Here is a 12,376-nt window from a genome sequence, read left to right as displayed (position 1 = left end):
GCGTTCCCCCTTTCCTCCTGCTTCGGACCGCGAGGTTTGGACGTTCAACTGACTCTCCCCGGCAGACGGAGCTACCTCAATCTTCCGCTTTTCTCGCACTTTTACACTTTCGACATCAATTCATCACGGAAAAAATGTGCAACTCATCGCCTTCATCTTGTGTCGACAAGGCCAATCGATGGGAGCTCTCTTCAAGTGCCTCGTCGCCACAATCAGACTATTCGACCAACCCGAACCACAGCTTGTTGTCTTCGCCCGAATCTCCTGCTGAGACGGAGATGTCTCTACCCAGCCTTGGATCTCCAGACTTTCAGAAGTCTCCCGCCAATGGACAGCCTCACTTTGTCGTCATGCCCAGTTTCGCGAACCACATTATCGTCGGGCAGCAAGCATACGCACCGAGTCAAATTCGGGGGATGCGAGATCAACTTCAGCAAGCACGACACACCGGAGAGTTTCCCAAGACAACATCTCTATCAGAAGATGCCCAAACCATTGTGGAGGACTACCAGCTTCTCAAACGTCTTCGCGATGTACGAGGCGATCCTTCTTTGCCACCGCCACAAGCATACAACATCCTCAAGGTTGACATTGCCCGTCGCATCAAGGCCCGCGATGAAGCCCAACAAGGTGAATCCGACCTTCAAGAGATTGACCATCGGGTTCAAGGCTGGATGAACTCAATCAGCAAGGAAGCCCGCATGTTGGAGATTACGCAGGCGGCACTTCAGCGCAAGGGCATCAACAACCCCACCCAAGACGACTTGGACGCCATCGCCGAAGAGTTCATGCAGATTGCCGAGCGCACACTTCTCGACGTCGCCAACCCCCTGCGAATGAACGCCTCGCGAATGGAGGGCAACATCAGTCGCTTCGACAGCCAGCTCAATGGCCTGTCGTCGCTTGATGGTGCAATGACGGCGCAGATCAACACTCTCAATTCTGTCATGAACAATCTTCACGCAAACATGAGCGATGCCGTTGGAGCTTCGGCTGAAGCTATGAACACACAAATCAACACTCTCAATTCTGTCATGAACAGTCTTCATGCAAACATGAGCGCTTCAGCTGAAGCTATGAACACAATTCTGGCGTCTCAAAGCAACACCTTCAATGGGTCAGCCAACATGCTCAACACAGCACTGAACATCGTCTCGGCTGACTTGCACCAACTCACGTCCAACCTTCCGGCCTTGATTGCCACGGCAGTTCAAGCTGCAGTCCGAGAGCAGCTTCCTTCTATCTCCAACCAACACGATGTCAACGCGCAGCATCGAGTAAACTTCGAGCAGCCACCTGGTTATGCCACAGTGAAGCGGTCGCAACAACACCAGCAGGCTGGTAGAGAGACTTTCACCGCATTCACACACCCGGTGGGCTCGAAGACTCAAATCTCGGAGAAGCAACACTACGAACAGACTTCTCACCTGAACACACCACCGAACGCGTCGAAACTCAAGAAGTTGTTGCGGTGCATCATTGGAAAGGGGAGGTTGGCGATAAAGGAGGGTCACAAGAGAGCAAACCCAGCATGAACTTACAACATCTGCTGTGCAACTGTGTGGACAGCGCTGCTCGATCTGGGGCGTAAACGATACATCTGATCACCAAGCTTTGGAAAGATCGCAGGCATAATGGGAGGAAATTGGTATTGTAGATCATTGGAGGTTCTCGACTCGTATCACGAGATTAATAACTCATCACAACCCCTGAATGCATGTGCCATCGTGAGATGCCAAAATCGTCAAGCAAGTAATCTCGTAAAACCCGTTCAACGGCACCAGCCTGAACGCCGAAATATGCAGAATTTCCATCTCCGTTCTCGACACTGCGTGAGAGTCGATCGGACTTCCGTGTCGAAAGTCTTTGCTCCTCTCCGTCCGGGTTTTGAAGTATTTGCCTCAATCCCGGCCCTTAAGAAACCCAACCAGGATTTACATTCACACACTACTTCTATCGACGTCGAAAAGAGCTCGGGTATGAAATAAGGAGTCATCAAAGTGTAGGGAGTTTATACAAGAGTCTACTTAGCTGCGTGAATAGTCTCTTGCAACAAACGCCGTTACCTAGCAACGCCAGGCCGGGCTCCCAGAGATTTCGTACCTGCCTAAACCCAGTCTGTCTGAGAAACCCTCAACGCGTCTGCCACTCTCGCGTCCGTATGCCTTCACCTTGAGCGACCCCACCGACCGTCAGCGCGGTCGAGTCACCTTAACGCTTCTCGCCTGCCTACCTACCTGCCTTCCTATCTCATCGAGCTGCCCACCCACACTCACCTCGATCAACAGGTAGCTTTCCAGCCCTCGAGTTGTTCACCGAACCCGGCCCCAGCTCACCTCCGCCAGTATTTGAGTTGAACTTCCTTCTCACCCTGCCCTCCTTTCCTCTTCCACAAACCCAAGAATTACGCCGCAACCCAGCGTTCAGTCTCTTCTTCTACAAAATCTTCATCCGCTTCTATCTTCATTCATCCCTCACTCTATCCATTCTTCATTCCTCTCAATCAATTCATCTGAACAAGTCTGACGAAAACGTCAATCTTATCAGACAACCATCAGCTTTACCACTTCCAATATTCGCATTCCTCTGAAGAGTATTCGTACGTGGTACATATCCTCCATCGGTCAAGTCGCCTTGCCTACCTGGAACCTACTTACCCAGGTAGTTACCCTTTCAACAGGTAGCTTTCTAGCCCTTGAGCTGCCCAGCGACACCGGCCCCAGCTCACTCTCCTTCCCACCTTCTTCTTCCACAACCAACTCAAGATCCATCGGTCAAGTCGCCTTGCCTACCTGGAACCTACTTACCCAAGTAGTTACCCTTTCACTTGAGCCGCCGCGACACCGGCCCCAGCTCACTCTCCTTCCCACCTTCTTCCACAACCAACCCAAGATCCATCGGTCAAGTCGCCTTGCCTACCTGGAACCTACTTACCCAAGTAGTTACCCTTTCACTTGAGCCGCCGCGACACCGGCCCCAGCTCACTCTCCTTCCCACCTTCTTCCACAACCAACCCGAGATTCTCGCCGCAACCTTCAGCAGCGTTCGATCTCTTTTACAAAAGCCTCATACGCTCTTGTCTTCATTCACACTTTCTCACTTCCTCTCAATCAATCCATCTGAAGAAGTCTGACGACACTTTCGTCAATTCTCATCAGACATCAGCTTGACCACAGCAGATCTTCACTTTCCTGTCAAAAGTGATTGCCAACGGTCAGCTTTGTCACTGCAAACCTACACCTTCTTCTCAAGTCTAATCCCAATAACAACTGCAAGTAAGTCATTTTCATCCTTTCTTTCATCGAATGTCCCCTCATTGTTACATCTGAACGGCTGTCCTTCGATCTCATGTTGCTGCCAAGCATGAAGTTCTTTACCCTTTCCCTCTGATATTTTGCGTCTTATTGGAGCACTTCACTTGCGTTGTTGTTTGAAATCTCAGTTTCCCTGTTCACCTTACGTGAAGCGCTCTCACATTCTGGCATTGCTTTCTTTACACTATCGTTCTGCTCTGCAGCTTGTGTAACTTGTCACTTACTTTTCTGGTCAATTGGAGAACTTTGGGCTAATTAGTAACTTTGTTCAGGTCATGGCACCTCAGCAGAAGAACGCCTCAAAGGCATCCAAGCTCAAGGCGCCCAAAGGTGGCATCCAGAAATCCAAGCCGCGTGTGCAGAACAAGAAATCTGTATCTCGTGCTGCCAAGACTGTACCTCGTTCTACCAAGAAGACTACTAGACAACCCTCTGTTTCGGCTTCTCCCCCAAGCAATGCTGGCAACGGAGGCAAATGGATATGGACGGAGCATCCACCAACCAAGGAGCAGACTGCTGCAAATGGCCGACAAAAAGGCCGCAGCCTGGTCCAATGGAACCGTAAGGAGCTCTTCACTCATTGTTCGCAATCAAAGCAACTGACTGTGGTCACAGGACCGGACACGGCAATTACGCTCCTGCTCAACACATTGTATCAGGCCTCCATTCAAGGTCACAAACTGTCTATGGACGCTATCGCTCACCGCACTCACTGCGGCGCGTCGGGTCAGTCACTCATTCAACATCTTGCTCGCGAGCGTAGGAGGATCCTCCAGAGAGGCCGCATGGCCCCCCCTGTTGCTGGAACTCGCTACGACCCAACCGTTCGAGGTGTGATTCTTGAGCCAACACCCGGCAACCCTAATGCCGAGAGAAAAATCTCTTTCCGTGAGCCATACTACCACCAAGACTTCCCGGTTCCCGTTTCAGGTTAGGAGCCCGACGAAGAGGAAGAGGAAGAAGGTGAATGGAGCGAAGAGAGTGAAGACCTTGGAGACGAAACCTCCTCTCAAACAGGTCGTGTCGACGACGAAACCGATTTCGACGAACCTGAGCTTGAAGAGCCCGAGTTCGAAGAGCCAGAGCTTGAAGAGCCAGAATTCGAAGAGGCCGAGCTCGAAGAACCTGAGTTTGATGAGCCTGAGCTCGAAGATGAGGTAGGTTACAGCCGTCTCTTCACTTGATTGTCGCTAACGATGGGAAGCCGCAGATGAGCCAGGAGGCCAAGGGAAAGCAGATCGAGAGATCTTACTCGCACGCCTACACGATGGCCTCTCCGGAGACCGACTTCCAGAAGCAGCATCCTCAGCAAATGTTCTGTGCCCCGAAGAATTACCAGATGCCGTGGATGCTGCCTCAGTCGTCTCTGTCGGCGCCCTTGGGTACGGCAAACCCCTTTGATGAGATCCAACCTCTGGGTGCTCATGCCTTGGACACGCCCCAGGTGTTTGGACAAGATCTCCATCCAAACGGCCTTGGCGGGAACTTCAACCTGCCAATGCCTTCGATGCCAAACGACATCGGAACCAATGCTCAGCAGCCTGGATTCGATCCCACTTATGACAACATGGCCACCAGCGTTCATGGCTTGGATCTTCAGAAACTTGAGCCTCCATCCAGAGTTTACGAACATTGGCCCAATGAGTACTATCGCATCTTCGGTCGTTACCCAGGTGATTTGGTTTCCGACACTGCACCCTTCGCCATCAACAACCCTTCAACAACCTTGCTCCAGGACACCTTACCTCCTCAGGGCATGTTCTCGAGTACTTCGCCTTTTGGAGGCGAGCAGGAGAACGGAGGAGGAACAATGAATGACGCCAACTTCGGGCAGTGGGTTCAGGAGCAGGATATGAATCACGAGTCGGGAGCGTGCTTTGGTCTTTGATATTTTGTGGCGTGGTTTCATGGTTTTTGGGCTTTTTCATACGGCGACTACATGGAATGGTAGTACAGCTGAGTCTCGATGAGCTGCGCTTGGCTGTAACCTAGGTATGGGTTTGATCATTCCCCAAGTTGAGGGCATAAGAAGATGATCAGGAGGAAATGAGCAGGTCAGCTTCACCATCTGCTGATTTTGCTGCTTACAATTGAATGCCTTCACCTCTACCTGCTTGTCTGTTTTCTTTCTTTCTGTAGACTTGAGGCTTTGCCAGGATAGTTTTTGGTATCATCCAACGAGGCACATGAACTAAGCTATCCGCAGATAATGGATTGGGTTTTCTGATTTTGACGCATCACAGGGGTAGATCCAAATAATACTGAAGGTGACGGAGAATTGACGCATTGCCTCGTAAATCATCTGTATTCAAAGAACCTAAATGCTGCGTTTCATGACTAGACATATATATAGAGAGAAAGACTGATCCGTGCAGTGGGTTTGTAAAGAGCCGAACCCGGGAATACTTTACGCTGCCATGCCGTCAGCGAGCATGGCGTTGATTAACAGGACGTGGCGATCCGCGGCCTCGTCGCTCCATTCGTTGTCGTAGTTGAGTCCGTATGGCCAAAAATGATAGCCACCGCAATGGATCGTCGCATCGTCTCCGTCCCATGAGCGAAGGAGGGGCAGGGCCGTCGGCCAGTCGCCAGAGGCGCATCTGGATTTGTAGCCGTCCGACAGGCCGACGCCGAGCGTGTGCGAGATTTCGTGGAGCGCCGTCCGCTCGGTCATGAAGTCGCGGCTGGTCCCGAAGCGGAGGGTGCCGCCGGTGTTGGCCTCGGCCGTAGGCACGCCGGGCGTGTAGGTGACGGTAATTGTCTTTTGGGCGGTCCCCAGCCGGGCGTGTCTTTCTGCCGCAAGCTTCATGGCTTCTTCGATTTTGGCGTATGCATCCAACTGGTCGTCTGTAGGGTTCGCGGCCTTCTCGAGCGTCCAGTTAATGGCGGCCTGGGCGACGGAGGCGGTGGCGACGATAGTGGTAAGGATTGAGACCTTCATGTTTTCGGTTGATGGGCGAGGACGAGAAGATTACGAAGAGACGGTAAAGACGGTAAGGTAAAGACGGTAAAGACGGTAAAGACGGTGAAGACAATGCTTTCTGATTGTTGAGATGGATTTCGAGTATTTCCCAGGGACAACATCCTTTTTTATACTGCGAGAGCATCATCGTCTACCAGCTGTTGAGTTCCCCTTAACTTAGACCTCTGACTCGACTTCCTAGCCTACTCCTTGAGCTCATGGTCGAAAACCCGCCAGATAGCGGTTGAAGTTTCACGTATATGTTGGCGACTAAGCAGCGGTTCATCAAGTCCACATGCAATGCGTTGTCTCATTGGTACGATAGTATGTTAGAAGTAAAGGATTGAGAGGCTGCATTGCTGTGCCAAGGCGGCGATCTCCTTATTTGAGTTACCAAGAGTAAACAGCCACAATTGTGGAGTACTGTAAGGAACAATCACCTACAAAAGCACGACGGCAGCCTTATAAGGTAGGAATTACTTGTGAATCAAGTTATGCAATGCATGTGTTGGTAGTATGCATCGCAGCAACCTCGTGACCTTGGCTTTGACTGTCACCAATTCGTGATGTTGAACGCAATCTCTGTCCAGGAAGAACAACGGGGATGGCCGAAGCGATGCGCAAACCCCTGTCTATGTATTTGTTGGTGTCTCCTGGGATACCATGTGCGGATGCTGAGAATGGAGACAGATGCCACTGGAAGACGGTAGAAATGCACCCACTGGGCGCTAGTCCCGTTTTGTCATGGTGCTCTCGAAAGGGACCTCGTTTAGCCGAAGGTCCGAGATAAATTTTTGGAGCCAGAGACGGGAAGCTTCCATCACTCACTACCTCATCTCTTTACTTCATCTCCCCGAACTCTTTGGAGCGACACGTGCGATTCAACTCCTGCGACACTTTCAATCCTTGCTTGTGTATTTCTATTTCCTATCTAGATACCCTCGTAATCAGATTCAATATGCAGCGCGCACTCACTTCTCGCGCGAGAGCGTCCGTCCTCTCTGCTGCTCCTAGCAAGTTCCGCGCCGGTGCCGGCCTGGGACAGCAGCTTCGTTTTGCCCACAAGGTTAGTCGCCACGATGCACCGCAATGTTAAGTCCATTAGCTCGGGTGTACTGACAATGTCTGCAGGAGCTGAAGTTCGGTGTCGAGGCCCGCGCCTCGCTGTTGACCGGTGCCGAGACTCTCGCCAAGGCTGTTGCGACAACACTTGGTCCCAAGGGCCGCAACGTCCTCATCGAGTCCAGCTATGGCTCTCCCAAGATCACAAAGGGTACGGTAGAAGCTCGATTGAACCATCAAATCGGATAACATAGCTAATTGATTGCAGACGGTGTCACTGTTGCGAAGGCAATCACCCTGAAGGACAAGTTCGAGAACCTCGGAGCCAAGCTGCTCCAGGATGTCGCCTCCAAGACCAACGAGACCGCCGGTGACGGAACTACGAGCGCTACCGTTCTGGCCCGTGCCATCTTCTCCGAGACCGTCAAGAACGTTGCCGCTGGCTGCAACCCCATGGACCTGCGTCGCGGTATCCAGGCTGCCGTCGATGCCGTCGTCGAGTTCCTCCAGAAGAACAAGAGAGATATCACCACCAGCGAGGAGGTTGCTCAGGTTGCCACCATCTCTGCCAACGGTGACCAGGAGGTCGGTCGCCTGATCGCCAACGCCATGGAGAAGGTCGGCAAGGAGGGTGTCATCACCGTCAAGGAGGGCAAGACTCTGGTTGACGAGCTCGAGGTCACCGAGGGTATGCGCTTCGACCGCGGCTTCGTCTCCCCCTACTTCATCACCGACGCCAAGTCCCAGAAGGTTGAGTTCGAGAAGCCCCTGATCCTCCTCTCCGAGAAGAAGATCTCGGCCGTCCAGGACATCATCCCCGCCCTTGAGGCCTCCACCCAGATGAGACGCCCTCTGGTCATCATCGCCGAGGACATTGAGGGTGAGGCTCTCGCCGTCTGCATTCTCAACAAGCTCCGTGGCCAGCTCCAGGTTGCCGCCGTCAAGGCCCCCGGCTTCGGTGACAACCGCAAGTCCATCCTCGGCGACTTGGCCGTCCTCACCAACGCTACCGTCTTCACCGACGAGCTTGACATCAAGCTCGAGAAGGCCACCCCCGACATGCTCGGCTCCACCGGCTCCATCACCATCACCAAGGAGGACACCATCTTCCTGAACGGCGAGGGTTCCAAGGACGCCATCGCCCAGCGCTGCGAGCAGATCCGCGGTGTTATGAGCGACCCCACCACTTCCGACTACGAGAAGGAGAAGCTCCAGGAGCGTCTTGCCAAGCTCTCCGGCGGTGTCGCCGTCATCAAGGTCGGTGGCTCCTCCGAGGTTGAGGTCGGCGAGAAGAAGGACCGCTTCGTCGATGCCCTCAACGCTACCCGCGCCGCCGTTGAGGAGGGTATCCTGCCCGGTGGTGGTACCGCCCTGATCAAGGCCTCTGCCCTGGCCCTGAAGGACGTCAAGACCGCCAACTTCGACCAGCAGCTCGGTGTCACCATCGTCAAGAACGCCATCACCCGCCCCGCTCGCACTATTGTCGAGAACGCCGGTCTTGAGGGCTCTGTCATTGTTGGCAAGCTCACCGACGAGTACGCCGGCGAGTTCAACAAGGGCTTCGACTCCTCCAAGGGCGAGTACGTCGACATGATCGCCGCTGGTATCCTTGACCCCTTCAAGGTCGTCCGCACTGGTCTCGTTGACGCCAGCGGTGTCGCTTCCCTGCTCGGTACCACCGAGGTCGCCATTGTCGAGGCTCCCGAAGACAAGGCCCCTCCCATGGGTGGCATGGGCGGTATGGGCGGTATGGGAGGCATGGGTGGTATGATGTAAAAACATGATCAACGTGTCATCTTGTATTAAATCAAAAGTCAATGGGCGAGGGGCATTGGGCGTCGGTGTTACTATTTAAAAAGGAGGATGTATAACTGCTGCCACTTGTACTAATCTCCCCTCTTCCCCCCCTAAAAGCAGTACTTTCCCCGAGGGGATTTGAGAGCTCTGTATTGTACAATAGCACTAGCAAGCTATGTAAGATGAAAGAAAGCCAAAAGAAGTAAAAGAGCAAGACGGAGACCAAGACCTAGATACGCAGTGACGCCATTAACGTTGACACTGGCAGTTGACAATGGTGGAGACATTTGACTTGTCTAATTGATAGCTTAAATAACTTAATTAGCTTGCCTGCTCTCCCCCTACTGCCAACTAAAGAGTCCCTGGCTTCATGCAGACAAGGACGGAAAAGGCAGCCGTTAAAATCACCTTGCGTAACACACAACAGGCAACCATTGTGAGAGATGTCATGATGTTTCATTATTCCTGCCTGATAACTGCACTCGCCATCACATTGGGCTGCCTAGAAAGTACAGATCCCGTAGGAGCTTAGGCCTTGTTGTGTTGTGTTGACTGCCTGGGGTGGGATTCGTCAACCTGCTGCTGACGCACTTGCTGCCGAGAGTCACGTGCGCGCAATCTCACCTGGACAACAACCCCACCATGCGGGTGTTTTTCTCGCCCGCTCTCCCCTCCACGGTGACCCAACTCTTCCGTTCCTGTCCAAGATACCTCTCCAACCGACGCAAGCTGTTACCTCTTCTGCCACCACCCTACCCAGTGTAGCAGACTTCCGGCTGAACCACTCCATCTTCGAAGTAGGCACCCGTTCCCCCCCCCCTCTCCTTTGCATCGCCAGACATTATTATTATTAGCTTCGCAATTCCCCTCCTCTAGGCTCTCTGCTAATCTGCTCTCTGTCACTCAGCCCACTTTCCCGCCTATTCTCTTCAAGCCACACCCCCGCCATAAACCAGCATCATGGTGAGTAACTAAAAGCTTCCAAGGATCAGCTGCCTACCAAAACAAAACACCATGCTAATTTCAATCGCAGTCTCAATCCGGGTTCGTTCTCCCCCTTGTTCTTCCGAGACTCAACTTTCCGCGCCGCATTTGATGAGCGAAGCTCTCTCGCTTGTCCGATGACGATCTTGGCGGAGCAGGACAAGCTGGCTCCATATGCCTCAGCAACGCAGCGCATGCTAACCCGATCTTCCTCAACAGAGCGAGCGTGTCTCAGGAGTGCATAACGGCCTACAACGAGCTTAAGCTGTCCAAGAAGTACAAGTACATCATCTACAAGCTCTCAGATGACAACAAGGAGATCGTCGTCGAGGAGGCCTCGGCCGATAAGGACTATGACAACTTCCGCGAGAAGCTGATCAACGCCACCACCAAGACCAAGAGCGTACGTGTCTCTGTTTTCCATGGCAATGCAGAACCTTGAAGTACTCTGCTAATATCATATCAGGGAGCTGTCGGCAAGGGTCCCCGTTACGCCGTCTACGACTTCGAGTACAGCCTTGCCTCTGGCGAGGGTGACCGGTATGTTGCCCCCGCATTCGCCCAACTTAAAACCTGCAGCTAACCCCCGGACAGCAACAAGATCACCTTCCTCGCTTGGTCCCCCGATGATGCTGGTGTCATGGTCAGTACTTGTTGCCATATAAAAATAAATTCCACTCGTCGCTAACAATTGTCCAGGCCAAGATGGTTTACGCTTCCTCCAAGGAGGCCCTCAAGCGCTCGCTCACCGGCATTGCGACCGAGCTCCAGGCCAACGACGCCGATGACATAGAGTACGACTCCATCCTCAAGGTTGTCAGCAAGGGCTTGGCTGGTTAAATGTCTCGTTTCTCGCGCACGATACCATTCCTTACGCGGCGAGACGGAGCATACACTTTGGCGGCTGCAGTCTTCCGGGACGATTGACGACGATCATGGAGAGTTTACGATGAATACGGAGGACCACTTTCTCCCCCCTTTGGCGATTACCGGGACTGAGACCTTTTCCCCATTCCGAGCTTCTTTTGGGGCGTGACCAGTAAATTTCCAGATTCAACTGCCCGCCTGGTTATACCAACCCAGTGCCATAGGAAAACACCTTATGCCGGAATGTTGAGCATTCTTGTTGTTGCTGCTTGACGAAAAAAACCAATTTCTTTATTAGACCATTATTTATGTTTGAGTCCCGTCCTCAGTGATGATTGCTACGTCATGACTTCTTCTGTGCCTGCCAGGTCGAGCGCCACTGCGCCGACAGCTCCTCCGCCTTCTGCTCGTGCTTGAGCCTTTGCATCAAGAAGCCCTTCAGATCATTCCAGAATTCCGGTGTATCCAGCGCAGCCTCACCAATGTCTTCCTGCTGACCAGAGCCGACCCCAACGGGAGCAGGCTCGGGCTTGACTGCCGCAGCTCCGCCAATGACCATAACAGAGAACTCCAGCGACGACTGGTCATCCGTGAGCAAATCCTTCAACACCTTGCTATCCGGCACAGGCTTCTTGTTGTACAAAAGCTTCACCTTGTCCACAGGTATCCGCGACTGCGCCTCGACCGCCGTCTTGATGTCGAGGATCGAGGTGTTCAGGCTCTGGGAGGACAGCTTGATGTCCAGGGGTGGGTTTCGCAGGGACTTGAGTACGACGTTAATGCTGCGTTCCTGGCCCGGCGCGAGGCTCATGGGCTTGCTCATGGGCTTGGGCATCTTGGGCAGAATGTACTTCATGACGTTAGCTTGGATGCGAAGTGTGCGGGGCTGGACGTCACCTACGGGAGGGCGAGCAGGGAAGCTCTTGGGGTCTTCCACATGGTCGGCCGACAGCTTGGCTGAGCGCAACTCCAAGATCGCCAGGAACTGTCTTGCGAAGACGACTTCAGCCATGTTTGCGGTTTGCAGGTGGCTAGCTATTGGTGAAGTTTGCAAGGTCGGTTCGTTCGAGTCGATGGGCTGAGTACGGTGGCTAATATAGGTTGTTTGCGTGATGCTAAAGTGTAGAGAAGTGACGGCAAAGGTTCAATACTAGATAACCGACTTGGGATGCGACGTTGGAGATGGCTTCGTCCGGTGTCTCTGCTGCTTGCTCAGTACCGGTAGTGTTACGCACTGCTGTGAGGAGGGATGGCGGGGTGGAGAGGGAGCTGGGGTGTGGAGCTGGAGCAGGTCCGGTCTGGGCGGCGTGGCTTTATCGGCTGCTACTCCAATCTAATCGGACTGGTCAGTGCGCGATAGGAAAAAGTTTCGGTGGGGGGAACCGCTCTA

At 53.1% G+C, this 12,376-nt stretch overlaps 5 protein-coding genes across 5 annotated transcripts; 3 read left to right on the top strand and 2 right to left on the bottom strand.

The window, feature by feature from the left end:
* Window positions 1-134: 134 nt before the first annotated feature.
* Window positions 135-1,535, top strand: LY79DRAFT_511806 (uncharacterized protein; the record flags this gene model as incomplete). Its single annotated transcript, XM_060554305.1, has 2 exons — window positions 135-909; window positions 1,000-1,535. The coding sequence occupies 2 exons, from the start codon at window positions 135-137 to the stop codon at window positions 1,533-1,535; spliced, it is 1,311 nt and encodes a 436-aa protein (XP_060416051.1).
* A 4,050-nt stretch (window positions 1,536-5,585) lies between these two features.
* Window positions 5,586-6,511, bottom strand: LY79DRAFT_114316 (ricin B lectin). The gene has a single exon (XM_060550723.1). The coding sequence runs from the start codon at window positions 6,253-6,255 to the stop codon at window positions 5,722-5,724; it is 534 nt and encodes a 177-aa protein (XP_060416050.1). The 5' UTR covers window positions 6,256-6,511; the 3' UTR covers window positions 5,586-5,721.
* A 723-nt stretch (window positions 6,512-7,234) lies between these two features.
* On the top strand, window positions 7,235-9,114 carry LY79DRAFT_511547 (chaperonin GroL; the record flags this gene model as incomplete). The annotated part of the gene is made up of 3 exons (XM_060554283.1): window positions 7,235-7,342; window positions 7,408-7,549; window positions 7,607-9,114. 3 exons carry the CDS (start codon window positions 7,235-7,237, stop codon window positions 9,112-9,114), a joined length of 1,758 nt encoding a protein of 585 aa, XP_060416049.1.
* Window positions 9,115-9,669: 555 nt separating this feature from the next.
* On the top strand, window positions 9,670-11,288 carry LY79DRAFT_547635 (cofilin/tropomyosin-type actin-binding protein). The gene is made up of 7 exons (XM_060557345.1): window positions 9,670-9,932; window positions 10,043-10,098; window positions 10,169-10,179; window positions 10,339-10,522; window positions 10,586-10,659; window positions 10,714-10,762; window positions 10,819-11,288. Exons 2-7 carry the CDS (start codon window positions 10,096-10,098, stop codon window positions 10,957-10,959), a joined length of 462 nt encoding a protein of 153 aa, XP_060416048.1. The 5' UTR covers window positions 9,670-9,932; window positions 10,043-10,095; the 3' UTR covers window positions 10,960-11,288.
* LY79DRAFT_648420 (cell-cycle control medial ring component-domain-containing protein) lies at window positions 11,289-12,249 on the bottom strand. Its single transcript, XM_060562507.1, has 2 exons — window positions 11,888-12,249; window positions 11,289-11,836 (listed from the first exon to the last, which is right to left on the bottom strand). The coding sequence occupies exons 1-2, from the start codon at window positions 11,996-11,998 to the stop codon at window positions 11,330-11,332; spliced, it is 618 nt and encodes a 205-aa protein (XP_060416047.1). The 5' UTR covers window positions 11,999-12,249; the 3' UTR covers window positions 11,289-11,329.
* Window positions 12,250-12,376: the final 127 nt, after the last annotated feature.

This window comes from Colletotrichum navitas (assembly GCF_030913465.1).
Source record: "Colletotrichum navitas strain CBS 125086 chromosome Unknown LY79scaffold_17, whole genome shotgun sequence".
Lineage (NCBI taxonomy): Eukaryota > Fungi > Ascomycota > Sordariomycetes > Glomerellales > Glomerellaceae > Colletotrichum > Colletotrichum navitas.
This window is presented reverse-complemented; position numbering and strand designations above follow the sequence as displayed.